General features: G+C 34.5%; 1 protein-coding gene across 1 annotated transcript; it reads left to right on the forward strand.

Annotated features, from left to right (window-relative positions):
- The first annotated feature begins 5420 nt into the window (after positions 1 to 5420).
- Positions 5421 to 25242, forward strand: LOC142339864 (uncharacterized). Its single transcript, XM_075390183.1, has 3 exons — positions 5421 to 5723; positions 24108 to 24389; positions 24887 to 25242. The coding sequence occupies exons 1-3, from the start codon at positions 5654 to 5656 to the stop codon at positions 25078 to 25080; spliced, it is 546 nt and encodes a 181-aa protein (XP_075246298.1). The 5' UTR covers positions 5421 to 5653; the 3' UTR covers positions 25081 to 25242.
- Positions 25243 to 27200: the final 1958 nt, after the last annotated feature.

Raw genomic sequence — 27200 nt, forward strand, 5'->3', positions numbered from 1 at the left:
TCAAGAAGGACCTACTACATTACGAGCATCACGAAACTCTGGACAAGTTAAAGTGAACGTGCCAGAATTTTTATCGTTCCGTGATAAACAGAAACTTAATCAATGTTGAAGAGATTGAGTCTTATCTAACCATAGTCAATAAAATGGAGGTAAAGCTGAATCCATTATATCTGCTGACAATGTCTGACAGAGGAAACATATGGGGAAATGTGAAAAAAAATCATCATGAGAAAAAAAAGGTATTTCTTTGAAACAACTGCCAATCGATAGCGATTATTCTTATTCTACCCAGATTTTTTTTGGTGAAACATGGGCAGAGCCCCATAAACTTCTCTCAATCATGTGAAAGCTATCCATGAATCCTAGTCTCAACAAACTACTGTTCGGAATTAAAAAAGTTTTTAACAATATTCATAGCGGAGCTTAAGAAAGATTAACAGTTGCGATCTAGACGTGAGACAGAACTTCAATTTACATAGTTTGAGTTATCGTGAAAGTTGCAATAAATTTGATATCAACCCTGCTAAAAAATTTTATTATAATTCATTTCATTTCTTTCATTTTCAGTTATCAAAAACCCTTTAATAGTGATAACTGTAACGACTGCTCTCCTATCAAGTGTAGGAAGCGCTTTATAACTTTCATTTCAGCGGTTTCAAATCAATTCGTTTCAGCGGTTTCAAATCTGTGCAGATTTTTGTATTTGCGGTTAGTTTTTGTGAACCGTATTATCCGCTATACTTTAGACTATGGTTGCATTTTTAGTTGTTGTATTACTCTCAGTAACTATTCGTTCAGCTTCAAAGTTGCAATAAATTTGATATCAACCCTGCTAAAAAATTTTATTTTAATTCATTTCATTTCTTTCATTTTCAGTTATCAAAAACCCTTTAATAGTGATAACTGTAACGGCTGCTCTCCTATCAAGTGTAGGAAGCGCTTTATAACTTTCATTTCAGCGGTTTCAAATCAATTCGTTTCAGCGGTTTCAAATCTGTGCAGACTTTTTGTATTTGCAGTTAATTTTTGTGAACTGTATTATCCGCTATACTTTAGACTATGGTTGCATTATTAGTTGTTGTATTACTCTCAGTAACTATTCGTTCAGCTCTTCCGCATAATAAACTTGTTCCTCCCAGAACAACAAAATAATTCAATTGGAAACAATCAAATTTTTGATGAGTTTTTGTTGACAACTCAATTTATAAATCGAAAATTGGAATTCCCATTCCTAAAAACTGTAGTCCTATAGGATGGCTATAACTATGCAAAGTTTCAACCTGTTACGGTTAGCAGTTGATAAACAGGTCTTATAATATGTAACTGAACAAAACCAACTCTACTAAATTTCTAAACTCAAAGTTGTCAAGTCTCAATATGGTTCAAAAACATCGATGTCGAATTAGATTTCGCTTCGTTAATGCCATTAAGAGCAACTGACTAAGTGCTTTGGAAACAGATTCTCGTAATTATGAACTTAATAAATATTGAGAATCACTAATATGACTCACAGAAATAAATATTGAGAATATCAAAGTTACTGTTAAATTAATCTGTACTTTACCACCCAAGAATTGTGCTTCAAAACACGCGTTATGTAAATATAATATCACCAATTTCAATAAGAGATTCAATCAATTTATGAAAGTTTTTCAAGCTCTATTTATACTGCTCTACAGATCAAAATTGCATCTCTGATTGGCTGTAGATAAAGATGTCGAAAGAAAGTGAACAGTTTTTCATAACGTCTTCTTTGTAAAGTTGATGTCATGAGGTTTGGTTAACCACGCAGAAGTTTTGACGAATATTCTGAACCAATAACAGATTGAATAACAATCAGTCGAAAAGAATCTGATGCCATCTATATATGTAAGAATGTTAATGTTTACATATTTTCTTGAAAAATTAATTTTTCCAAGAATTGTTTTTACCGGCTTAACTCTACAGTTTTGCTTATTTTGTCTGTTTTAAATCTAAAAAAAGAAATATGTAGGAAATTATCACAAAAAATTAGAGTATGCACACCCGCATAGGTAAGCATAGCATTCAACCTAAAATCATGTTCGTATCCTTATAATGCTTTTTTTTTGCTTATTGAGCTGAGGGTCTAATTTTTTCCGAATTTTCTATTAAGTCATCATTATCAACACCACTAGCTTCAAGTTTAGAAAATAGAAACAAATATTCACAAGATTAACCGGGCTCTTTATTAAAATAACAACCCCTAGGTATATCTAGCTTTGGTTGTACTCTATTTATATGACCCCTCAACCCACTAAAACTAACAATAGAACTAAAATGTTCGCATTTAACTTAATCAGCATTACAATCCTTGAATGTTTTTTTATTTATATCAAAATGTATAATGCGTTTAATAACCTTACATTTATTACAAGCTCTTCAGGGCTCGTGTCTGATCTTAGCATTATTAAAAATAAAATCTTTATCTTCATCTTTATTGACCCTATTGGTTTTTATCTTTAACTATATCTTTAACTAATTCATTAATCTCATCTGCAATCTTATCTACATTCTCGTCTTCAATCTCTGAAGTCGCTTCACCGATTCTACTCTTAATACAACCATTCTTAAAACAAACACCACTCTGTTTGTATCACATACATATTTACACACACACCTCTCTCATCATCATGAAGTCTAGCATAATGACGCTTGATGAAATAATACAACCCATACTCCTGATTACACTCAAATTAATTATGAACCAATAACTACTAATGTAAAAAATCCAATTAAACCAATCGCACTGTCTTTAGGATTATATAACTCTTAGAGATATTTATTAGCCCCAGTATTTAAGTAACTCTTAAAATATCTTCTATCTGGAAGTGGTTTTACCTCTTTAGCATAGTTTTCTGGTAGATCGTTGATGACAGCTGTATCAAATTTCCCATAAGTAGATAACTCTTAACTCAGAGCTACGACATCAGCTTTTTTTAAACATTTAGTAACTTCATTAAGATACTTTCATCTTTTAAATAGGACCTCATCAACGTTGGGTTAACCATATATGAGACTCTTCGCTATATTAATAAACAAGTCTGCGTCATAAATTTGTTCCTAGTAAATTTTAGAAGGTGCATAGAAATAAAACACGCGTTTGCTAGGCCAAGGTCAGCCATGATATTGAGAAATATACGATTAAAAGTATATAACGTAAAGTTTTGCAATTTCAACAATTACTTCTCAAAGTTCGTTTGCTTATTCAAAAATATAACGTGACTCACTGAGTCAAAGATTTGTTGCATGTCGCCCATCCTCTTTTTGTAGTATCTTCTATCCATAAGAATGGTTATAAACGAAGAAGTTTTGCTTTCAGATCAATGCTTCAAAAAGTGGTACATTAGAAGTGTGAAGTTCGGAAACAAAAAATTTTTGTCTGTTTTTTAAGTACAATTTTTTCTCATTTCTTTACCATTAGGCTTAGTCTGTTCAAAATGATAAAACAAGCGATTGCTAGGCCAAGGTTGGCTATGATATAGAGAAATATACGATTATTGGTATATAACGTCAATTTTGCAATTTCGTGAATTAATTCTCGAAGTTCGTTTGCTTATTCAAAATTTAATGTGACTCTCTGAGTCAAACGGTTGTTGCATGTCGCCCATTCTCGTTCTGTAGTATTTCCTATCCATAAGAATGGTTCTAAATGAAGAAGTTTTGCTTTCAGGTCAATACTTCAAAAAGCGGTACTTTAGAAATGTGAAGTACGGAAACAAAAAATTTTGGTCTGTTTTTTAAGTACAAATTTTTCTCATCTCCTTGCAATTAGGCTTAAGCAGGGCAAAATGATGAAACAAGTATTTGCTGAGCCAAAGTTGGCAGTGATATTGAGAAATTTACGATTATTGGTATATAACGTCAATTTTGCAATTTCGTGAAATAATTCTCGAAGTTGGTTAGCTTATTCAAAATATAATGTGACTCTCTGAGTCAAACGGTTGTTGCATGTCGCCCATTCTCTTTTTGTAGTATCTACTATCCATAAGAATGGTTATAAACGAAGAAGTTTTGCTTTCAGGTCAATACTCCAAAAAGCGGTACATTAGAAATGTGAAGTGCGGAAACAATAAATGTTGGTCTGTTTTTTAAGTACAAATTTTTCTCATCTCCTTGCAATTAGGCTTAAGCAGGGCAAAATGATGAAACAAGTATTTGCTGAGCCAAAGTTGGCAGTGATAATGAGAAATTTACGATTATTGGTATATAACGTCAATTTTGCAATTTCGTGAATTAATTCTCGAAGTTGGTTAGCTTATTCAAAATATAATGTGACTCTCTGAGTCAAACGGTTGTTGCATGTCGCCCATTCTCTTTTTGTAGTATCTACTATCCATAAGAATCGTTTTAAACGAAGAAGTTTTGCTTTCAGGTCAATACTTCAAAAAGTGGTAGATTATTAATGTGAAGTTCAGAAACGCGAAATTTTCGTCTGTTTTTTTATGAAAAAGTTCTTCTATTTTCTTTACTATTAGGTCTAGACGGGTCAAAGTGGCGAAACAGGCGTTTGTGCTAACAGGCGGTTGTGCTAAAAACAGGCGTTTGTGCTATGATATAAAAAAAATTACTATTGGTGATATACGACGTCAAGTTGTGAAATTAAAAAAAAAACGGTTTTTTTTTGTTAAATGTCCGTCCCCTTCCTTTTGTGCCCTTTTGGGACCTACTCCCAAGTGCTGTAGAATAAATGTGACTGGTTTCAATTTGCTTTTGTGGTGTTCTTTGAATCCTGGCCTATCCGGGATTCCTTTTGAAAATTTAAAATGAGGTACACAAAATGAGTAAAATGAGTGTCCTATAAAAAAAATGAGTATTTAAAATGAGTATCCTATAAAAAAGAGCCTCGGTTATTTCTTGGGCTGCAAGAAAAATTCGCACAATTTTTTTTGTGGTCTTGAACAGTAAAGAGAACTCATGAAATTTTATTAAAAATTTTATACATTCAAATGAAGTAATATATTGCACCCTAATAATCGTTTTGTGTACCTCCGGTTTGTGTGACGGAGGCTTTTGGTGCAAAAAAAGTGTTTAAAAAAATGTATGCTGCAGACTTTAGCTCGCCTATGACAAAGTTTTTTGCTCGTTTGGGGGGGGGGGCAAAAACAATTATTGCTTAAATAGCTACCGGTTTGATATTGACTATTTTGATCAGCAATGCGTAACGCGTGATAATAAAAAAATGATTTGAGAAAGTTGAGAAAATAGAGAAAATCAGAATTCATATGATTTACCGATATTATGAGTCAAATACCTTTATTTTCCGAGCGTAATCATACCATTGAATTATAGAAATTCACACAAAAAGTCATTTTTTATTACAGCCTATGCGTGATTTACGCATAAGAAAGCCATTCGAGCAGTTTAATCATATTATAACCAAAACTGTTCTCTATTTACTTTGGTTTCAACTGTAACCAGCTTTAAAGCATCTTAAGCATTTGCATCTATGTGACTATATATAAACGTCAGCATAGAATGTGATACTTACAAGACCTTTGTTGGACTTGAAACTCGTTTTGTTTTATCCAAATTTGAGAATTATTTTTATTTTGTCTAAACTTTGACATTTGGGCTTACATTTTTACGTTTACGTTCTGTGTCGTTGTATCCCTCTTTTTTTTACAAGGGAGCAATGGCAGATAATAGTGGTTTTGACAATTCGGGTGACCCTAGTTTGTCAACAGCCTACGGAAGCCCACCAGGTAACCGTCGATGAAATAATTAGAAATCTTGCTAGAAATCTTGCGAGGGACCGCATAGTTCTTCCATTTTTGTTTCAAGAAAATTGCAAGATTTTGAACCCATCTGGCAAGAATCGTCATTAAATACTTCTTACCCCTTCCTACCCCCACTAAATAGAGAATCTTGGTTCAGATAGAGAAGCTTAGTTCCATTCCAAAAAAAAACAGTTCTATTTCAATTTGTTGTCATTGCTGCATGATTAAACGAAAAAATTGCGATACTTTTGTTCTTGGTTTGCTCTACCGAAATTTTTTTATAAGTGGTTGCAGACCATGCTAGTAGAAAAAGCTTGCCGGTTCTTAACGAATATCGTTCTAAACAAACTATTTGTTTCAAAACTCTCCGTTAAAATGAAATTAAGCTTTTAAAAGTTTTTTTAACCAATGTATAGTGAAAAATCATTTAGAAAAATTCAGTATGTACAGCAGCAAAGGAAAAAATAACGTTTTTACCAATTTACTGAAATACTTTTGCTCGATACATGAAAACACCATGCTCGACCCAATTTTTGGTCAATTTTGGACCACTGACCAATTTACAATGCTTATAATAAATCTGCATTAGAGCATTTGAGTCTTTCCACAGTTTGAGGTCCGGAATAGGGAAGATTGTCGACATGTTTAATATTAGTTGTTTTTTTTTTCTTTATCGAAAAAAGACTGATAGATTAGTGATGTCATGATCAAATAAACATAAGTTGATAAGACTTTTCTCGAATCTATAGTTTACCGTATCTAGATCAGTTTCTACATTTAGTTCTCATTTCAATATTTGTTCCGACCCCTCTTGAGAGGGGGGGTGGCGAGGAACTATATACTCAAATGGGTTTTTGTTCAGACAATTGATGTATTCATCGTAGAGAGTTATGAGTGGTATCATTAGAAAGCTTGACCAGCGTAGATATGGAATTAAAAAGATTTTTTTATTTTCGTTTAGTGAATTCCGTTGATTTCATTCACATTTTCCGGACTTTTTGACTAATTCCGCTAAATTTGCTAAAATTTGTTCATTTTTTTCATGAAAGTGTTGTTGATTTTATTTATAAAGACGAAAAAAAGTTTTCGGCTTTTTTTATTTGATTTTTTGTCAAAAATTCTGGTTAAATATTTCAAAATTGAGACTTTTTCATCAAAAACAGCACGAAATAAATTTTTTTCGTCCACTAAATCGATTAAATTTGCAGGAAATACAAACCTAAACATGGCTTTCTGGCTTTGATAGTGCTAGATTTCACATTTTTTTTTATTTTCAAATATTTAACCATTTTTCACACTTCCTAGTTTGTCAAATTATCACGTTTTTGACAGTTCATATATCACACTATTTGCGTTCAAACTCAAGCACCATCGATAATATTAAAATCCTTAAAGATATAGATTCTGGTTTTAACGGCTTCGACGATGCTTTCGCGAAGAATTTAAATGACTCTTCAAATTTTGTCTTTAAATGTCGCTTTTACTTTGTCTTTCTAGTCGTATGAAATTTCCTGTACGATGACCCGGTTTTGTTTGTTTTTCATGAATGAATAGATGGGCCAATATTTTGATATTTATAGACAGCTGATGGTTTTCTCAATTTTGAAAACAATTGGTTTCCAAAATGAAAAATACTCTTTTAAATTTGGCAATCTTGTTCCTTTTATTGTCAGTTTGTTACCTAGTCTCAATAACTACAGGCCAAATATGACAAAATTGTTGTCAAGGGAAAAAAGGGATTGGTGTAACAAAATCTAATGTTTTTAAAGAATTCGTTATAACTTTACTGGCCTTGACACAGGGTTTTTCACCAGAAAAGTAAATTAGTTTTTGATTTTTGTCATATTTTACGTTCTTTTTGTAGACCTAAGATATATATTCTGGATAATTGCAGGCCTCAAGGGCTTTTTTCGAAGAATCGAGGAACCTATACCATTATTTCATTTTGAAATGAATTTTATGTTTTTGGAAAAAAATTTTTGAAAAAAATAATTATTACTTAATATTGTATTTTTTGTCTGCTTGTTACCTGGTTTCATTAATGAGAGATCTTATAATGCATTATTAGTATTCGGAGAAGCTGCAATGGAACATATTTTGAAGGCCAAAGTTTGCTCTTTTTGTAAGCGCATAAAAATTCAACACAGACCGTTCCTAATTCCCTTTTTTAGAAACACGGTTAAATTTAAACCTAGAGGATATTTTAGTTGATTTCTAATGTTCTTCATTACTTTGAAATTAATTGTTTTTTAAGAAAAGCGAATTTTTCAAATTTACTGTTTTTGTTCTTTATTGTCTAATTGTTACCAAGCCTTATTATGGAGTGGTCCCGTATCTTTTCTAGTGAATTACAAATTATTTTATTTAGTTTTTGTTTTATCTGACGCTATTTTGACTTTGTTATTACGTTTTGATTTTTAAAACGGACTTGGATTTTTTGATGGTGATTAATTTTTGTTGTTGTTGTTTGATTTTGCTGTTCGTCTTGACTGGCTTTCTTAATATTGGCGTATTTCATCAATCTGTGGAGGCTATATTTTCGATCATACACCAATTTTTTGGAAAATACTTGAATTTTTGGGGTTTTTCCATCTGTTCCTCATTTTTTAGACAATCATGCCACAAAATTGTGGAGTGGATGAGCGGGGGTCGGAACCTTATGTGCAATCGCACATTACCGAGCCTCCTTGTTTTCAATATTAGCTCTCAAATAAAAAATCTGAGTTCAATAATCGAAGTGTCGTTGTCGCTCAAAACGAGTAGATTTAAAAAGAGATTTTGCGTTGTGAAATCGCCTTGTTGGTTTTTTAAAATAAAATTGCGCTGCGAAATCGCCATTGAGTTTTCTTACAAAATTGATGTGGGAAATCGTTTTGTTGAGTTTTCTTAATGAATTTGCCGTGCAATTGTTTAATGACTGAAGTTGAATACCAAATGTGACTGAAATCAGACAACACTCTAAATGTGGCTGAAATCAGACAAGTGAGAGGAAAATTATAAAGTTGTTAGAACTGAATTGCAGCTGAAATAATAACAAAGAGAAACTCTAAAATGAACAAAGTTTGATTTTACACGGTGCAAAGCAAGAGCTATTACTTGGTTAATAAATCGCTTAGTTGTAATTAAACTCTAAACAGAGGACTGATGGGGAAATTATTAGCTTATCGATTTGAATTAGATTTATTTACAAATAGTATTTTACAAAAACTCGATTTGGCTGTACAGAACAAGTGGGATTTATGATGCACAAATAACCAAAATTTGTTCAGTATCACAGCTAGCTCAATAAATTTAAAGTTTTCTAAATATTCTAATGTAGCTATATCGATAATTAGATAGTTCTAATATAGATTTCGAGAATTTTGTTGATTTTTTCTGTATTCTTATTACTATCAGATTTATTTTTGGCTTCTGTCACACTGAATGCGATTGTTGAAACTTGGTGAGATATGGCGTAGAGGCACAGTAGGAATAGTTGATGAAAATGATCAAACTGGAAAAAATTAAATTCTAAGATGGATTTTGCGCCACGTTGTCCCGAACCTTTGAATTTTTTTCTTCCTGTTCTGTGGTCGTCGGTCTCTTTTTAGGTTTTGTTTTCCAATGAGGTTTTTTGGGGAATGGGTGCTTATAAAGCCTCGTGGTACATGACTGTTGATTCGTTCTGCCTCTGGAGAACTACTATTCTTCTCAATATCGTTATCCCTAGCACTTCTCTCGTCCTATGCTTTTTCAGAGATAGGCTCGTCCCATGTTACTGACCCCATATATAGAAGTTTGTTTTTTTTTTTGTGATCAAATTTGTGGATGTGCTTCGCTGCAAATTTTTTTTATTGGCGAGTCTGACATTCCGCCAGGTTGAGCATCCTTGTGTCCCTTGTCTATTGGTTTTGCCTGCAAACTCATCTTATTGGGTTTATCGGTTATTTTATTCTTTTGAGAAATTTGTCTAATGCAGCTTCTTTCGTACAAGCTATATAATAGTTAATAGTTTGTGTTTGCATTTCATCAAAGTGTAATGTTCTGTGATCTTGAATATGTGATTTCTTCATTTCAGTATTATTCCGATTGACAAATTCGGCTGTAGGCCGACAACTTCACGTGGTGCTTGGTAAAAAAAACCAAAGAACGGCATAAAAATTTGAGAAAAAACGAAGACCAAAAAAAAAAGAAGGAACCGAATCTATTCGATTTTCTTTGTGTTGAACATTGCAATTTTTGATGACATCCCATGATTAGATGAAAGAATAATTTCAAAAAAAATCTGTCCCTGTGCATGAGCTGCAGTTGGCTGTTTTGATGAGGATATAATAACTTATCGCCAGCTCCGGGATGCGTATTGCGGGTTGCTAGATAATAGACAACTTTGGCCTAAAGGGGAACGGCAATGCAATTGCTCACAGAAACAAAATGGTGATTGACGAGTAGATCACGCCAAATGTTGTTGATGAACGGTGGATCTGTTCTTATTGTCGCTTTTGATGAAATCGTGGATTAATTTCAGCTCTTTGCCCTTTGCTGTGAGACTGGTATGAAAAGATTTGTTAACAGTTAAACAACAACATATGAATTTGAAAGCGTAATATTTTCGCTAAGTGCAGAAATTGGGGTCTTGGCGGTTGTTGAATTTAAATTTGTTTTGGGAAACAGAAAGTTTGCTGTTTAAAGTACACTTGCTTGTAGAGCCTCCTAATCTCGGACCGTACTCAAGAATGATTTATGAACGTGTTACATTTGAGCGGCTCCTCATCAAAATATGCCATTTTTATTAAGTTTTCATGAAATGGTCTAGTTTTTTTACTGAGGTAAGTTCATCATTGATGAAACTCAGATCATTTTTAAACAAATCGTGGTTTCTTCCACCTTGTTTTTGGGCGTTTTAATGTTCCCAGACCTCCTTGAGGGGGGAGTAGCTATATACTCAAATTGGTTTGTGAGTGGTATCATTAGCAAGCCTGTCCAGCGCAGAATATGGAATTAAAAAGATTTTTTCAATTTTCGTATTTTATAGGGAGTTATCGAGATTTAAAGTTTTGTAAATATTAGACGTAATTCAGCTGTTTGTATTCCCAATTTTGACCAAATTTTCGTCAATTTTGACCAAATTCTCGTCTATATTGATAAAATATGCTAAAACAATAAACTGTAGTGTTATTGATTTTACCTCTAAAGATATAGGAGGGTTGCTTAATTGTTTGATTCGATTTTTTGGCTAGAATTTATGCCGAATTTGACAAAAATTTAGATTTTTTTCATCGAAAAAATGGCTTTCTTAGCCCACTTGCTTCAAATTTGCTGGAAATAGACACCTTTAAACTGCAAACATATCGTTTTTAAGCTAAAAAAGAGCTAGTTGTGCTCCTGCTCGCTATAGGAGTTGTCTGGAAATATAATGTTGCCAATTCTTTTGCAAATTTAAAGTCGAAAGTTATACAAATTGCTTTATTTATTTTTGACCAACTGAAAAATTTTGTTTAGAATTGATCTATTTTGCAATTATTTCAACAATTGAGTGTTTTGTTCAAATCAACAATATCTGGGCCGATCTTGATCTCCATAGGTCCTTATGATGAAAATTTCCGCTGTGCATATATTTTTTTTGTAAATTACGGACGAGAATTTTAAATCAAGGCTCAATTATGAACAGATACTGTTTACAAAAAACGAGACTCAACGAGATGATATTATGCTTTCACAAATAAGCTCATGGTTTTTATGGCTCTGGCCAATTGTTTTCGTAAAACTTTTATGAATTTCTTGCATTTTATTTGCATTTCTTATAAGTTTTGTAGTTCAAAAAATTACTGTCCTGAATCAAAGATTAAGCCATTTCCAAAATGTATGAAACAACATAGACAATTTTTTCGGTTGTTGTCTAATATCTGTTATGACATTAAATCGATTTTTCTAAGAATAAGTCGGTGAATTTTTGAACTTTGCCACTATTTTTTTTATTATTTCTCTCAATTTTTGGCGCAGTCTCAGTAAAAACAAGCAGACACGGACTTTCTATGGTTTTTATTTTAATGTCGGTAACGAGTTTATATTCAGCTAATGGTTTCTTTATTTTGGTACTTCGCGTTATCAAGTTGCATATTTTATGAGTTCATTTTGTCTCCTTTCGAGTTATCACATTATTGACAAGTCCAAATAAAAGAAGGCAATGTAGGCAAAATTCAGAACGTTGGAAAAAGTCGTATCTGGATATGTTGATTATTTTTGTCGAATAGTTTATGCTTCTCGGGCTGAGACAGTTATCTCGCAAAACTTTGCGGGTTTTTGTTTATTTTGCCTAAGTTTGTCTTTCTTTTGGTTGTTTTACGCCATATACCCAATATGAGGTATAAGTCAACCTAGTCGAAGATTTCAGTTTATAGCTGTTTGTTTCAATGAATTTCAAATTAAATTTGAAAAAAGAGAGATTTTTTCATCTGTCTCCTTTCTGCTATTAATTTCGGCAATATGTAACTCAACCTCATTCATTGGAAGTCTCAATTACTATTTTTGATTGAAACATTTGTTTGCGCTCGCTTATTTGTTGTGACTGATTGCTTCGACCAGTTAATTTCATAAAAGTTTTTCGAGATTTCTTTATTGTTCATCTTTTGCGTTTCTTTTTCTTGTCGGGCATTAGTAGTCCTTTCATAACAAAGACTCGTTGATGTTCAGATGAAAAACATTGATGATTTACCATTTTTTCAGGCAACATATCTTGTAATTATCATCAGCATCATTATACAGCATCATGTAAAATTGTTCGAAGTTTTGACTTCTTTATGAATTCGTTGTTTGTGCGCTCGTGACTTGGTCGCATTATCATTGGCTTCCTGAGGTGTTGAAACTTTATCCATCGCTTTTTGTTGTAATCTTGAGTCTGTTGTATTTTATGAAATAGTTTGATTTCCAAAATAAATTTGGGTTTTTGAGCTTGGTCTTTTTCAATAGTTTTTCGGTCGATTTGTTGCTCAGTCTCTGTAAACACAGGTCACAACCCGTTTCCAATGAGCTAAAAATTATAAAAACTTTAGCTTCTACTATTTGTTTCCCGTCTTTGTTACTACTGTTACTATGAAATCTCATAAAATGTCAGATTTTTATATTTGTACATTTAAAAAGATTTTGGTTTCCATCTAAATTATAACAAAAACAGTTGATCCCATTGTCTTTGAAATTTTGCGCCACCAAAAATTGAACAATGACATGTCTCAAATTTTATCTATGTAGATATTAAAGAACATTTTAGTGGTTTCAGTTCGTTTCTAATGACTTTAATAACTGTGAACATTGTTTTCAAAAGTGGAAAGTATTTTTTGAACTTGGCACCTATTTGCTCTTCGCCCAGTCGCATTGGGAATAGGTCCCTTTTTTTCATTTTCTCTCAGTATCATCTTTCAAATCAGTTTCTTTTGTGTCCTTCAAAACTTTTTAAAAAATATTTGCTATCATTTCTTTTTTTAAGGAAGCTTTTGATGTTGTTTTCAGACTAATATTAAAAGGCAGACTATTATAAAACGGAATGTCTTGTGCAATCAAAGAATCAGTTAAAAACTTATTGTTCTTTCTTATATCGAACGTTATTTTTCATACCTGTCATGTTGTTTTATTCTCATGGTAGAGAGAGGTTCAATTTTATATGCAGGAAGATTGTTAATGAGTAAGCGAAAAAATGTTTTGAGCAATGATGTTTCAAGAGAAAGGAGACTGGTAATATTTTGTTGCCAAATTATAGATCTGTGGACTGATCGTATTTTCTTCTATTAAAAATGGTTTTATTTCCCAATTCAATTGTTTTTTTAAGTTGTGATTACTGATTTTTTGCAATCCTATCAAAATTAAAGCGGAATAAGGTAGATGACTTATTACTAATGCATTAAGTAATAAGGTTTTCTTTTCTTCTGGCAAACTTTTACTAAGCATATTCAAAATGTCTATTCCACAAGCCATGCCCTGAAGAATTTTTAACACTTCTCCATCAAATTTTAGTTTGCTATGAATAATTACGCCAAGATGCTTCACACTATTTGATTCTGCTAATTTTTCATTGTCGACATTCAGAACAGTATTTTTTTCCTGGTGCTGAACACATTATACTCTGTTTTTTTGTTTGTTAAACACTAACTGGGACTTTGCAAAAATTCGATAATATCTGAGATGTTGTGTTCAAGCTTTGTTTTTGATGATATCAATGTCGGATGGGAAAGAAAAGTGTCACCTGCATACTGGACGACGGTGCAGTCCTTTTCCACAATCTTTGCTAAATCGTTGACGTAAATGTTAAAAAATAGAGGTCCTAAAATAGTACCTTATGGAACTCCTCTTTTCAAATTTATCCAATCTGATTCAATTCCAACTCTTTGCGATCTTTCACTCAATTTATTCTCTATGAAATTGGCAGCATGTCAGTCAAAACCTATGTTTTCAAGTCTCCGTAACAGTATTTTGTGGTTTATAGAATCAGAAGCCTTTGAAAGATCTATAAACGCACCTGTATCATTTTTTTTCTTGTTGAGGTCTGATCTTATTTCTTCTGTCGATTCCAGGATAGCATCAATTGTTGAAATTTGTTTTCTATAAGCAAAGTGACTAATAGGCAATAATTGCTCCCTTTGTTCAATTTCCCTTATTCCTTAAATTTTGATTTTTGTTCTTCGGCGGTCGTTATACATTTGGCAGAATCCTATTTTCGAATCGTTTAATCTGGTTTTTCGTTTTCTGGTACTTTTAGTTATCGATCATTAGTGTTTATGATCAACAAAACGTTGACTAGTACTTCCTCCGAATACCATTAAATTTTGTGTTCTCTTTTAAGCTAATTTGTGGATTAATGAGAGTTTTGATTGCGAATTGGGTGCTCCTAAGCCTCGTGGTACAACACTGTGATTCGTCCTGCCTCTATATTGCGCTTCGGTTTTCGGAACTACAATTCGTCTCCAACTCGTTGACCCTTACACTACTCTCGTCCTGTGCTTTTTTGGATATTGGCTGGTTCCATATTACCAATTCCGTATCTAAATAATTATTTATTGTCGTTATTATCAAATTTATTATGTGGTTTGGTGCATTATACTTAATGGTGCGTCTAACTTCCTGTCAGCTTGAGAATCCCATGATCTCTTGTCAATTGGCTTTGTCGGCCAAATATGTTATTGGGTTTATTGTTTATTTTCTATTTTTGAAAAAGATATACAGCCTTTTTCATACGCGCCATATGTATCCCCCGGTTTAGACCTCGACTTATGAAAAGACTTTATAATTCTAGTGGGGGGGGGGGGGGGGTCCTTATTGACTATAAATACCCAGTCCAGCACTTAGTTATAATGTAAATCATTAAAATATGTATTAACAGATCTTACACGATAAAAATTCTGCCCTACGTAAACTTTTATCGTGTAAGATCTGATAAGATATTTATCAGATCTTATAAGAACAATTCAGCAAAATTGAATTAATATCCTATCAGGCCTTACAAGAGTAAAACTCACGTAGGGCAGAATTTATTTCGTGTATGACCAAATAAGATCTTATTGTTGAATCCCTGTGTCAAGCGCGGTGGATAATAAAACAAATCTGGCCCTTTTTACCTCGCAATTGTTGAAGTTAGACTTTTCCGACTTTTCTTCAGTTCTTTGACAAATTGTTCTTCGACTCAATGTTTTTACTGTCTTTTGGAATATCAAATGCACCTGTCGGATGTAATATTGAGGGATCGCGGTTGAGTGAATTTTCGATCATCTTTCTCGACACTCACAAAAATCCCACTTTATGATTTTTTTGCACGAGAGTGAAGAATGAGAATATCATATCTGACGAACCAATTCCGAGTTTTAAAATGCGTTCTCATTTTCCTCTTTGCTTTTGGAATCAGAACAATTCTATTGTCCTCGGTTTTCCTAAGCAGTTTATCCATGAAAACGTTTTTGTTGGCCAATATGAATAGTTTAACTTGGATATGTCATTTCTCTCATCGCATAGGGGGCTCTGTTGTGGCTCATTCTGTCATACAGATTCGCAATCTGTAATCTGAGTTGTTTCGCGGTGCCGATTTATTCAATTTACTATTCCAAATTAATTGGTCAATTCGCGGGGTGAATTTACTATTAATTTTGTAGCTGAACGATTCAATATTCTGAATGCAGAATATGCTTAGATTTGGCGGAGCGAAAGTTAGTTCTATTGTTAGACTGGTTTTTCGCTTAGCGAAATAGGACTCAAAATTATCTGATACAAATTAAAGCTTTGGCGGAGCAAATTCTAGTTAGAGAGAGGGAGACAACTAATTTGAATTAAGAAAATGAGCAGAATGAAATAAAATTAAAATAACTAAAATTGATCAACAATTGAATTCCAATTGCGGCAACTCAAGATCACAAGACGACGTGAACAATATGAACAGACAAAGTTACCAGGCACAGGAAATAAACAAATTGTTAAAACATGAAAACTCAAGATTTGATCTTCAAACAAGAACTAAAATTATAATAAAAATTAAATGGCGAAATAAAGTGAACTAAATTAAATTTAACTAAAATAACTTGATTTGCTATCCAAATCAATAGACCCAGAATTAATGAAATGTACTACTGTACCACATTCCCCCCTGACAAAATAAATGACGTAGTTATTTATCATAAGATTAATAACATATGTACTGGTTACTATAAATACTACTATAATGTTTTTACTTCAGAAAGTTTTAGTCAAAGCAGTTTAACGTTCGGCAAGTTTTAATCACTGCCACTCTCATAAAATGTTTCCGTCTCGCCGACCATCATTGATGCCTCTGGTCCCTCGTAGTTAGGCGAAATATAGTACTGTGTGAGGTAAGACTGTGCAGGGGAGCATGGGCCGACTGTAAAATCTGATTCGTTGTGCTGACTCTGAGCTGCGGCCGTCTTTATAGCTAAAATTATTGACTTATTCTTGATCTGTGTTTGCTTAATAATTTGTCTCCTTTTGTTTCGCGAGGGTGCACTGGAACTTGAAGCTGTGGGAGGACAAGTTTGCACAGATGCAAGTGATTCGTCTGACTCAATTACTGAAGGCGTTGAGCGTTGTCTTTTTAACGGTTTCAGTGCCGCTGAGGCCTTGGTAGCAGCTTTTCGTTTCGGTCTACTTTTTTCGGTTTAGGGAGCTCCGCAATTACAGTGGATGTCGACGGCATCTCCATTGGCACTGCGATATCACTAGTTACTTCTGCTGCTGGCTTTGGCGGCGCTGTTATAACTGTTCGTTTTGGTTTTGTGGGCATTCGTACTCGAAGAGCTCGAGTTACATTTGAATGTATCGAGGAGACCACACTGATATTGTCTGCTATTTTTCGGTGTTTCATTCGAATGCCTCCTTCTAATTTTTTCCTGTTCTCTTTTGCATGGTGACTAATGAGATCTTCAGAAATCTTTCCCGTTGGTGTTTTTGGTCGACGATTCGGATACAATTGTAATTCAGTTTGGCGTTCGGCCTTTGTGCCAAATTTAGCAAAATTTGAATTACGGATGGTCACATCTCTTTTTCCAGTTTCCTTTATCACTGATAAAAAAGTATCTGTCTTCACCACCGAAGAACCGGGCGCTAACACTTCATATAGCTCGTCCAGGCTGTTCTTGGAGCGTTTCGTTCGTGGTCTCTTTTTGGCGAGCTTAATTTCCAGGGAGGCTTCAGTTCGTGGCACCGACAGTCCGACTTCAGGGTGAGGGATCACTCTGGATTCTTTGTTTGGGTCCTCATTCTTCCGTTTTGATGCGTCCTTGCTTAATATATCTCTATTCAATTCGAGTTCTGTGTCACTCTTTTCCTCGTTGTCCCAGTTTTCTTCGGAAATTAGGTCCTCCCACCTGACTGTCTCCAAGCCTAAATGTTTTTCTAAAATATTTTTATATATCAGACTACTTAGGTCAGGTTTCGTCGATATTTTACTTAATGGAGTATTAGCTTTTCTACCAAAATGTGCTTCAAATGGTGATACATTAATAGTCTTTTGACGGCATATTCGTAGCTGGTAAATAATTGAATTTATCGATGCTTTCACATTAAATTGATTTCGCGCCGCCGTTTTGATGCAAGCTAGGCGATTCTTGATTGTTTGTATTAGCCTCTCAACTAAGCCAATTGCTCTGTGATCGTGTATTGGAGCTTCAATTAACTGTATATTATTTTGACTACAAAATGCTTTAATTTGTTGTCCCGTTTGGCATCGAGATTGATCTAATCTAATTGAACGGGTTATTCCGTGTAGCAAAACATACTCTTGAAGGAATTTCAAAATGTTATCTGCATTAGCTCTATCAAATACTTCTGCTGTTGGAAATTTTGAAAATCGATCTATACATGCAAGAAAGTAAATCTCTTGATTTTTTTCATTACAAATTGGTCCTCCAAAATCAGTTTGAATTGCTTCATTTGGAACTCTGCATAACCTCAATGGTGCCCATTTATTAGCCGGAGTAATAGACTTTAAAATTTTACCAATTTTTACACAGGGATTGCACTTTGCCGTCTTTGTGATTATGTCCCTGTGCATGTACGGCCACCATGCATGGGTTGCCATATCTGTCATCCCCCATGTTCCAGGGTGAGTGCCATGAATGGCTTCGACTTATGCATCTTTGATTGCATGAGGGAGAGCTCTCCTGTCGTCGATGCACACATCCATTCTTGAATTGAAGATCTTTCCAGAATGAGTGTATGTACGGCGATATTTGTTTGCGGCGATCTTCATTTTCAGTTAAGATGCAGTCCCGTACCTCTTTTAAAATCGCATCTTTGGTGGCCATTAGCGTGCTAGAAAAGATCTTCGAAAGGGCTAAGTTAAATGAATCCAAGTAGAGGTCGTCTACTAGGGGTGACGTTACTGTTGTTGTGTCTGTATTAGGGGTGACTGGCGTTGCTGGTACCGCAGGAGCTGTCGATGGTCCTGCCTCGTCTGCAAATCTCACTTTGGAGGGCGTCGATTGCTTGACTTGCATTAAAGTTTCTTCATCTGAGTTCGAGTGTGACATCATGTAGACTGTTTTAAATTTAATGGCAATTCGCTGAAAATTGTTCAATTGAGATAGCAACTGATCGGTAGGGCGATTTAAGGCAAAAAGCGAAAAAGGAATGTTAGCAGTCTCTATTTGGATATTAGAATTTGAGTTATTTGGTGTTAAATTGTTAATTGAGTTATCACTATCCGTATTTGAAGAATATTCTGGATTTCGCGGTGCGAATTCACTGCATAATTTGTTAGTGGAATTTGGAGTATTTGAGGCTTGTTTTGTTAGCGGATTTCGCGCTGCGAAATTGACGTAATTTTCCGCATTTAATAAGAAGCGTTTCGCGCTGCGTTTAATCACATCCAATTTTGCTACTATAAATTGCTCGTTATATGCAGATATATTAACAGTTTTTTGTTGCGAGTCGCGAGAGATATAATCTACTAATCCCATTTTTGAGCTAGGGAGATGATCAATTGTAAAATCAAATGGCAGTAGTCGATCTACCCAACGTGTCAATCGACTATTGTAGTATTTGTTAGCTCTATTTTCTCTCATGATAGAAAGAAGTGCCCTATGATCAGTTATTACGGTAAATGGTTTGCCGTATAAATAATATTTAAAATGTTCAACGGAAAAGATAACACCCAATAATTTGAGCTCATTAATGCTATATCTGTCCTCCACAGGATTCAAAAATTGCGATGCGAATGCCACAGTAAGCCAACCATTTGGGGTTCGTTGTTCTAATGCACACCCCAAAAACTTTACGTGAAGCGTCGCATTTTACACGTGTTTCTAAGTCCGGCTTAAAATGCTTTTTTTCGGTTGTTTCTGCAATCTTTTTTTTAATCAATGTGAACTGTTTTTCATGTTCATCCGTCCAAAAAAATTTTGTATTTTTCTTATTCTTAAGCAGAGGTCGAAGAAGGCAACATGATTGCGACGAGATTGGAATTAATTTTCCTAAGTGATGAACTGAGCCCATAAAGGATCTGAGTTTTTTGAGATTGTGAGGTGCTGATAATTTTCCGATTGCATCCGTTTTATTCGACAATGGTGTTATACCTGTTTGTGTAATATTACGTCCAAGCCATTCGATTTTCTCTTTTGCGAAATGACATTTAGCAAGATTTATTCGGAGATTTTCTTGATCTAACTTTATCAGACATTTTCGTACTCAATCGAGATGTTTTTCTATTCCTCCTCTGCTCACTATTAATATATCGGCCAAAAAACAGAAAGTATTATCCAGGCCTGCGAGAGTACAATCAATCGCTTTTTGAAATTCAGCCGGCATATCTGTAAGGCCGTAAAATCCAGTTTTAAAACGATATGTGCCGGTCATATCTCCGCTTACTAGGTTGAAGTTACAATGGCGGGCCGTATCACTGTGTAAATTGAACCGGCTGTATGCGTACTGCAAATCAAGAGTCGTAGAATAAGCTGTCTCTTGCGGCGCGGTTGACAGTGTTTGAGAAATCGTTTGAATTAGCGAGTCTATATTCGGCATTTGATACTTGTTTTTGTAAATGGCTTCATTCAGGATTTTGGAATCTAATGCTATTTTGATTGATTAATCCTTTTTGACCGTAATGACTATTGGAGAATAAAAAAATTTATCAGAGAAATTAGTTAGTTTTTCAAAATGTCCTTCGTTTAGCAATTTTTCAAGTTCGTTTTTTACTTTCGGTTGGAGATGAATTGGCACTTTTCTTCCTTTTTAATGTGTAACTTGATAAATTTTGTGGAATTTTGAATTGACCGTGTGATGTTTAGATTTTCCTATTCGGGAGATTAATTCTGGAAATTCTTTTGATGGCGATTTTTCAATTGCACAAGTTGGTTCTATATTATTGACTTCCGTATTCGGGCAAGGTTTTTGTGATTTTGTTATGCCTAATTGATCAAAGAGGTCTCGTCCGAGAATTGGTCAAAAACCATCAGCTACGACCGTGCTTTTTGTTTTCTGAATTTTCCAATCATTGCACCGAACTGGCGTTTTTAAAGTGCTAAATTTTCGACAATATCATTAGAAAAAGACTTTCATTCTAATGGTATTTTCTACGACCATTGTGATTGCGCACAGTTATACATTATTTCTCTGGCGAGGGACATATTGATAATCGTACAACCACTACCGGAATCGAGGAGCAATTTACAATCTGTATTGCCGATCGTTATCGTCATATTTTGCAACGCTATTGGCGGTGATCTAACGTTTTCTACTGTCGCAACGTAATTGTCGTCCGAGGAATCATAGTCAGAATTAAATTGTTCATTATAATTTATATAATTGACGTTTTGATTTTCCTGACTTGTATTTTGATCTGTAGTTTCAGCAGTTTCTACATTGTTAATACGATTACTTTCGCGTGAATTTTGTGCATTATTAAGTTTTTTCCGACATACCTTGACGAAATGGTTGAGCAAACCACAATGATTGCATTTCTTACCCATAGCAGTGCAAACCTGGCGGTGCGTTGTTGTCCAAGCTTGACCACAACCTCTACATTGGCCATTTGATGCACGATTAAGTGCTACTCTGCCTGTCTGATTTCCACGTGCACCCGCGCCGCGAAATCGATTGAATGATTGTATTGCATTCACCGTACTGCCAGTTGCGCCGTCATTTGATGCTATTCTCTGCTGTTTCTGATGGCCCATTTCCATATTGACTGCAATACTAAGTGCTCTTTCGGGGTCAACTGTGTCGCGAAGAAGTTCACCTCCTCACGATTGATCACCTCCAAGTTGTGATCACCTCCTCACGATTTTCAAAATCGCAATTTTCCGCCAATTCTTTCAAAATGCTGTAGAATTGTTCTACCGCTTCGCCCTTTTTCTGCTTTGGTGAGAAGAACACATACCAATCGAATGTGATATTTCTTGGGCGGATAAAAGCTATCTCCATCATCTCCCAAAGTTTGAGTGTAGTCAGGTCATAAATGTTGTCATGAGGGAATTTTTGTGTCGATAAGCGTCTTCCCTCTGTACCCATGCTGAGGTACAAAAGAGACACACTTTATTTATTGCAAAGATGCCATGGTCGTTCCCCACATAGTACTCCCGCTTCTGTTATCTTTTGACATTTTAAGTCCCATTGCAACTTCAATTGGCTGTTTCGTATCTGACGGTCTCTCTCCGTTTCATTTGTTGCATCCTCAATTGCCATCTCGTACTTTGATTCAGCTGGCAATCGTACCATCGTTGGTTTCGGTTGCAGTGGCGTGTCCAGTGTGATATTCTCTCGCGCGAGAATCGCAAGCTTTACTTGGATCCGCCATTTCTCCCATCTGATTGGTGGGTCCGACGTTGGGCGTTCCCAAAATGGCTCTATCGACAATGGTGTCTTTCTAGATTCACGAGCTGACTGCGCCATGTCATACAGATTAGCAATCTGCAATCTGAGTGGTTTCGCGGTGTCGATTTATTCAATTTACTATTCCAAATTAATTGGTTAATTCGCGGGGTGAATTTACTATTAATTTTGTAGCTGAACGATTCAATATTCTGAATGCAGAATATGCTTAGATTTGGCGGAGCGAAAGTTAGTTCTATTGTTAGACTGGTATTTCGCTTAGCGAAATAGGACTCAAAATTATCTGATACAAATTAATGCTTTGGGGGAGCAAATTCTAGTTAGAGAGAGAGAGAGAGAGAGAGAGAGAGAACTAATTTGAATTAAGAAGATGAGCAGAATGAAATAAAATTTAAATAACTAAAATTGATCAACAATTTGATCACGACAATTGAATTCCAATTGCGGCAACTCAAGATCACAAGACGACGTGAACAATATGAACAGACAAAGTTATCAGGCACAGGATATAAACAAATTGTTAAAACGTGAAAACTCAAGATTTTATCTTCAAACAAGAACTAAAATTATGATTAAAATTAAATGGCAAAGGAAAGTGAACTAAATTAAATTTAACTAAAATAACTTGATTTGCTATACCAAATCAATAGCCCCAGAATGAATGAAATGTACTACTGTACCACACATTCCAAAAAACAGTTGCTGCAGAGAATTAGGTGTCCCTGGACTATCGTTTTGATGACAACACCCTGTAGTTTTTGTTAGAAAACGGTAGCAAAACATTTTTCGTTGAGCGAAATAGATTTATTGAGTAACTAAATTAGGGGTGAAAACCTACTAAATTAGGGGTGAAAATGACTGTTTACTACAAAATTTTTAGGTTGGCGTTTGCTGACCCAATCTGACTGCTAAGAGGTGCTGCTAATTATTAGGCGAGCTGCTAAGTGAGTGAATGACTAGTTTCCCCATTAAACAATGAGAACTATCAATCTATGACAAAACATGTTCAATTATTTAGGCCATGAATCGCTACGTAGTTGTCAATTTCTAAATAGAGGGCATTTAGCGATTTTTTAATTTACTGTTTTGAACTAAGTTTAGTTTTTTTGCGATCAATTTTTAATTAGGTACGATCATCAGAATAGGAAATGAGCGGAATAGCGGCTTCGGAAGCGTACTCATGTTTAGGCATTGGTGCATCGAAAAACTCAGATATACTGGTAAGGGCGTTTGTTGACTAAAATTAAAGAATCAAGTTTCCTGTTAAAAGATGAGGTTAATTCATTTTAATGTCCGTCATGGTCATTCATGGGTCGAAAATTACCATATCAATAGACCAGGGTATGCAATTTTATCGATCAATGACCAATTACGGTCTTTCGATGGTTGAGCAAAAGGTTTTTTATGAACGAGTCTGTTGAACTTTTAGATTTTCTGAGATTTTACGTTGCTTTCAGTCTTTTTTTGGTTCCACTTAAGAATCAACAGTTTGAACACTGCCTCAAGGTATAGGAATTTTTTGAATAATTTTTAAAAATAGTTTTCGCAGCTGCACAAAATTGCCAATATAATTGATCGATTGAGCCAATATAGACTAACTGTAATGGTTTTCTTCTCCTTAGCTATGATTAAAAAATCGGCACATTTTAGCCGTTTTTGTTCCAAAATTCTTAAGTATCCTTTTTTGTATAAGAGCACACAATTTCTTTTGATCAGCTGTTCCTGAGAGTTGCATCAGTTGGAAGAGCATATTTGTTGACTACTTAATAGTGAGCATTAGTGAGGAATGGTTTTGCGTATCAATTTTTTTAGGCAAAAAAACGGACCCGTAAGAAGATTTTTCGTCGACTCGACACATGACAAAGTAGAGCATCATTTTTCGGTCTAGTTACAATCGAGCATTGATTTTGACTCAAGTTAAAGTCCAGCGACAAAAAATTGGGTCGAGCCAAATTCGAGATGACTAACAGTCAAGCTGGATTATTTTCGTGGTCAATATGGGTCCAGCATGCTCTTTTCATATCCATTTTTTGTAAGACACGGTCGATATCATTTTTTGTTATTTGATTTATTCAGGTTATTATTCCGATCCAAGCATCTACCAATCAGCTTTCAGCGACAACAACCAATCTGTGACCTCTGGACAGCAGCCTTTTCCCAGTCAGAATTACTCCTCCATATCAGCCAATCAACCCCCGCCCTACCCCACAACAGACTCCGCCAAAGGAGGTCAAGGGTTTGGATTTGTTCAACCACCCTCAGCTGCTGATCATGGAAACAACGCGACCAGTACACAAATTACCACCACTCAGTACGGCATCCAAACTGGAGGAACCACCCCTTATCCTCAACATCCAGGTACCTCCCCCCAACTGACTCTGGTCCAACTCTTTAAACTTGGATTAACAATAATCAGAAAAACACACCAAAGTACATCTTTTTTCTTGAACAATGCATATGAATCTATGAAATACATACATACAGAATATATAAAATGAGTTAAAAGTTAATTGTAGATTTTTATTTTGCTGAATTGATACTATCACCGTTCCCTGTAATACTGAAGCAACAAGAAGCCCAAGTTCATGGATATCAGAAAAAAAATGTAAAATAAATGCTCTCAAAAACGACCAAATGGGCTGATTTCATGCCGAATATGCTTCGCTCGCTGGAACAAACTACTGGAAAGCTAAAATTTAAAAAAAACATGAAGTAGATTTACTGATACATAGTTTTAAAAAACAGTTAATGCAACGTTATGAAGGTCAATATAGCTCTCCCAGCTCATTTTTTGAATAATCATTGGTTTAAAATCTCCTGAGAAAAGTTTAAGAGTCTCCGAATCCAATCTTCAGGTGCTTTGAGTCCGTCTCAGCAAATGACAGTAGTGCCACCTGCACCCCAGCCCAACCCCCAAGTGACCATTGCCTATCAGGAACAGAGTCAGAGGAAGATGAGACTGAAGAGAATCGGAGCATTCGTCGGATTCTTCTTCCTTTTTATCATCATTGTTGCTATTCAGTGGGGCATACGTGGGGCACTATGGTGATAGTGGGACTTTGAGCAGCAGTTGAGACTCAAGTCAATATTTGGACAACGGCCTTGTAGATATTGTTGATAATTATGCCAGTTTCTGTAACTCAGAGCTGTTTCTTCTCCATCTCCCTCCCGAGTGAAAAAAAACTATTCTTTTCTCTTTGTGTCAACAAACTCACGGTCAATTTTTTGCAATAATAACGATTTGATAACACATACCAATATACAAAGATCGAAACAAGTCAGTTATAGGTGTTTATATTCCTTAGAGGAGGAAAAAGAAACGGTTTCAGTAATTTATTAAGGATTATTTATTTGTATATAATTCAATTCTGCAAAAATTAATTATCAATTTTTACACGTCGAGTGTATCACAAAGGCCATTCCAAGTCGTATTGAGTTGCGTGCAAAATTACACAAACTATAACAGGCACAAATTTTTTGTTGTTATCGTAATTGAAGTCAAAGTGTGATCGTAGAAAAAATTTAACAAGTTCCTGCACAGAATAAAATTTCAAAAAATATGTAGTCATTATATCAAATTGATAGCTAGGTAAAAAAAGGCAACGTCAAATAAGCCTCCGAAAACATTTTGTTCTGTTGTCTATTAGTAGGAGCTAGAATAGAACAAGTCTATACAAAAAGTCAAAGAAATTTTAGAGCATATTGACGCAAATTCAGAGGTGAAAGAACAAGCAAAGAACTCTCTTTATACTGATTCATTATAGTAACAAGGAGGATCGTTAATGTGCGTTCCACACGATGTTCCGACCCTGGCTCATATACATTTCAGACATAACTGTCAACCAAATGAAGATAATCAAAAATAGATCTTATAGTTTAAAAAAAAGTTACACAAACTACTAAATGAATTAAATAATACCATTCCTCTTTACAGCACTCATGAGATCTGCCACCCTTAATAAAACTACGGGAGAAAAAAAACAACAAATAATCAAAATGAAAAAAAAAACATATTTTACGGCAAAGCTAAACATCTAAATTTAAAAGCACATAGTAACAATGTCAAATTCAATCAGAAGAAAACTTAACTACACAAGTTTATTTTTTCGTTACTAAAACGCGTATGGGACTTTAGATTAATGAGACTAAGTAACAAGTTGACAAAAAAAGCATTAATCAGGCGAAATTCAAAAATCAACCAAAATTTTTTGAACCAAATATTTACAAACGTCCTAGAAACCAAACAACAAACATTTGTTTCAACAAAAATATTAATAAATTCACTAAAAAGTTATTAAAAAGCCAATAGAGTCTGCCTTTGGTTTGGTAAAATGAGCCCCAGAAACGGACTAAAGATGAAGAAAAACTGAAAAAAACTTCAAACATATCGCGAAAACAAATTAATGAAGCCATTAAAACCTTTCGCTGTTATCTGACTATTATGTTTTGATTTCAATTTTTCATTACACTAATTGAGTTAAAGCTACACTGAAAGATTAAGCATGTTCACTTTGGCCCCATTTGAAGATCATTGGGATCTGTTATTATGCGAATGAGCTTAAAGAAGAGAAAAAGGAAGACAGGTATTCACCACTAACAAAACTTTTATGAAAAGGCATATTGTACAACAAAAAACATCAGTTAAGACGTAATATTCATAGCAATTTTTTTGTTCGAACTAAAAAGAAGTGGATGGGGCCTCTCGATGATGAGAATTAGATACAAGTTGACAAATATAACACCAAAAACTAAGTTAACGAAACGTTTGAAAATAAATAATATCTTAAAATCGAAAGCCATTTGCTGCAAATCTACAGCATTGAGTAGCATCACTCATTCAACACTCAAGCATAGGCTTATGAGACTTCTAAGCTCTTTACGACTACAAAAAGAACATAAAACAGGCAAAAACAGCAAATTGGAAAAAATGAGAGAGAAAAGTGTCAAAGCCACTAAAAAATGGTCTATTTAGTAAAAAATTTCAAATAATTTTTCAACAGAAATAGAGTCGTTTTTTGTAACAACATGACTTCAAAAAACCTATAAATAAGAACAAATATGTTTAAACCACAAAATTTTGAAAAAAATCCGTAGTATCAAAGCCATTAAATTCAATAGCTTTCAACGGAAAATAATTAACAATAAGTTAGAATAAGTTACGCTTCCATG

This window comes from Convolutriloba macropyga, chromosome 5 (genome assembly GCF_964194025.1).
Source record: "Convolutriloba macropyga chromosome 5, txConMacr16.3, whole genome shotgun sequence".
Taxonomy (NCBI): domain Eukaryota; kingdom Metazoa; phylum Xenacoelomorpha; order Acoela; family Convolutidae; genus Convolutriloba; species Convolutriloba macropyga.

Coding starts and splice junctions, on each gene's coding strand:
- LOC142339864 (XM_075390183.1), top strand. CDS start 5,654: ATGGCAGATAATAGTGGTTTTGACAATTCGGGTGACCCTAGTTTGTCA. Junction 5,724..24,107: donor AGCCTACGGAAGCCCACCAG/GTAACCGTCGAT, acceptor TGATTTATTCAG/GTTATTATTCCGATCCAAGC. Junction 24,390..24,886: donor CCCTTATCCTCAACATCCAG/GTACCTCCCCCC, acceptor TCCAATCTTCAG/GTGCTTTGAGTCCGTCTCAG.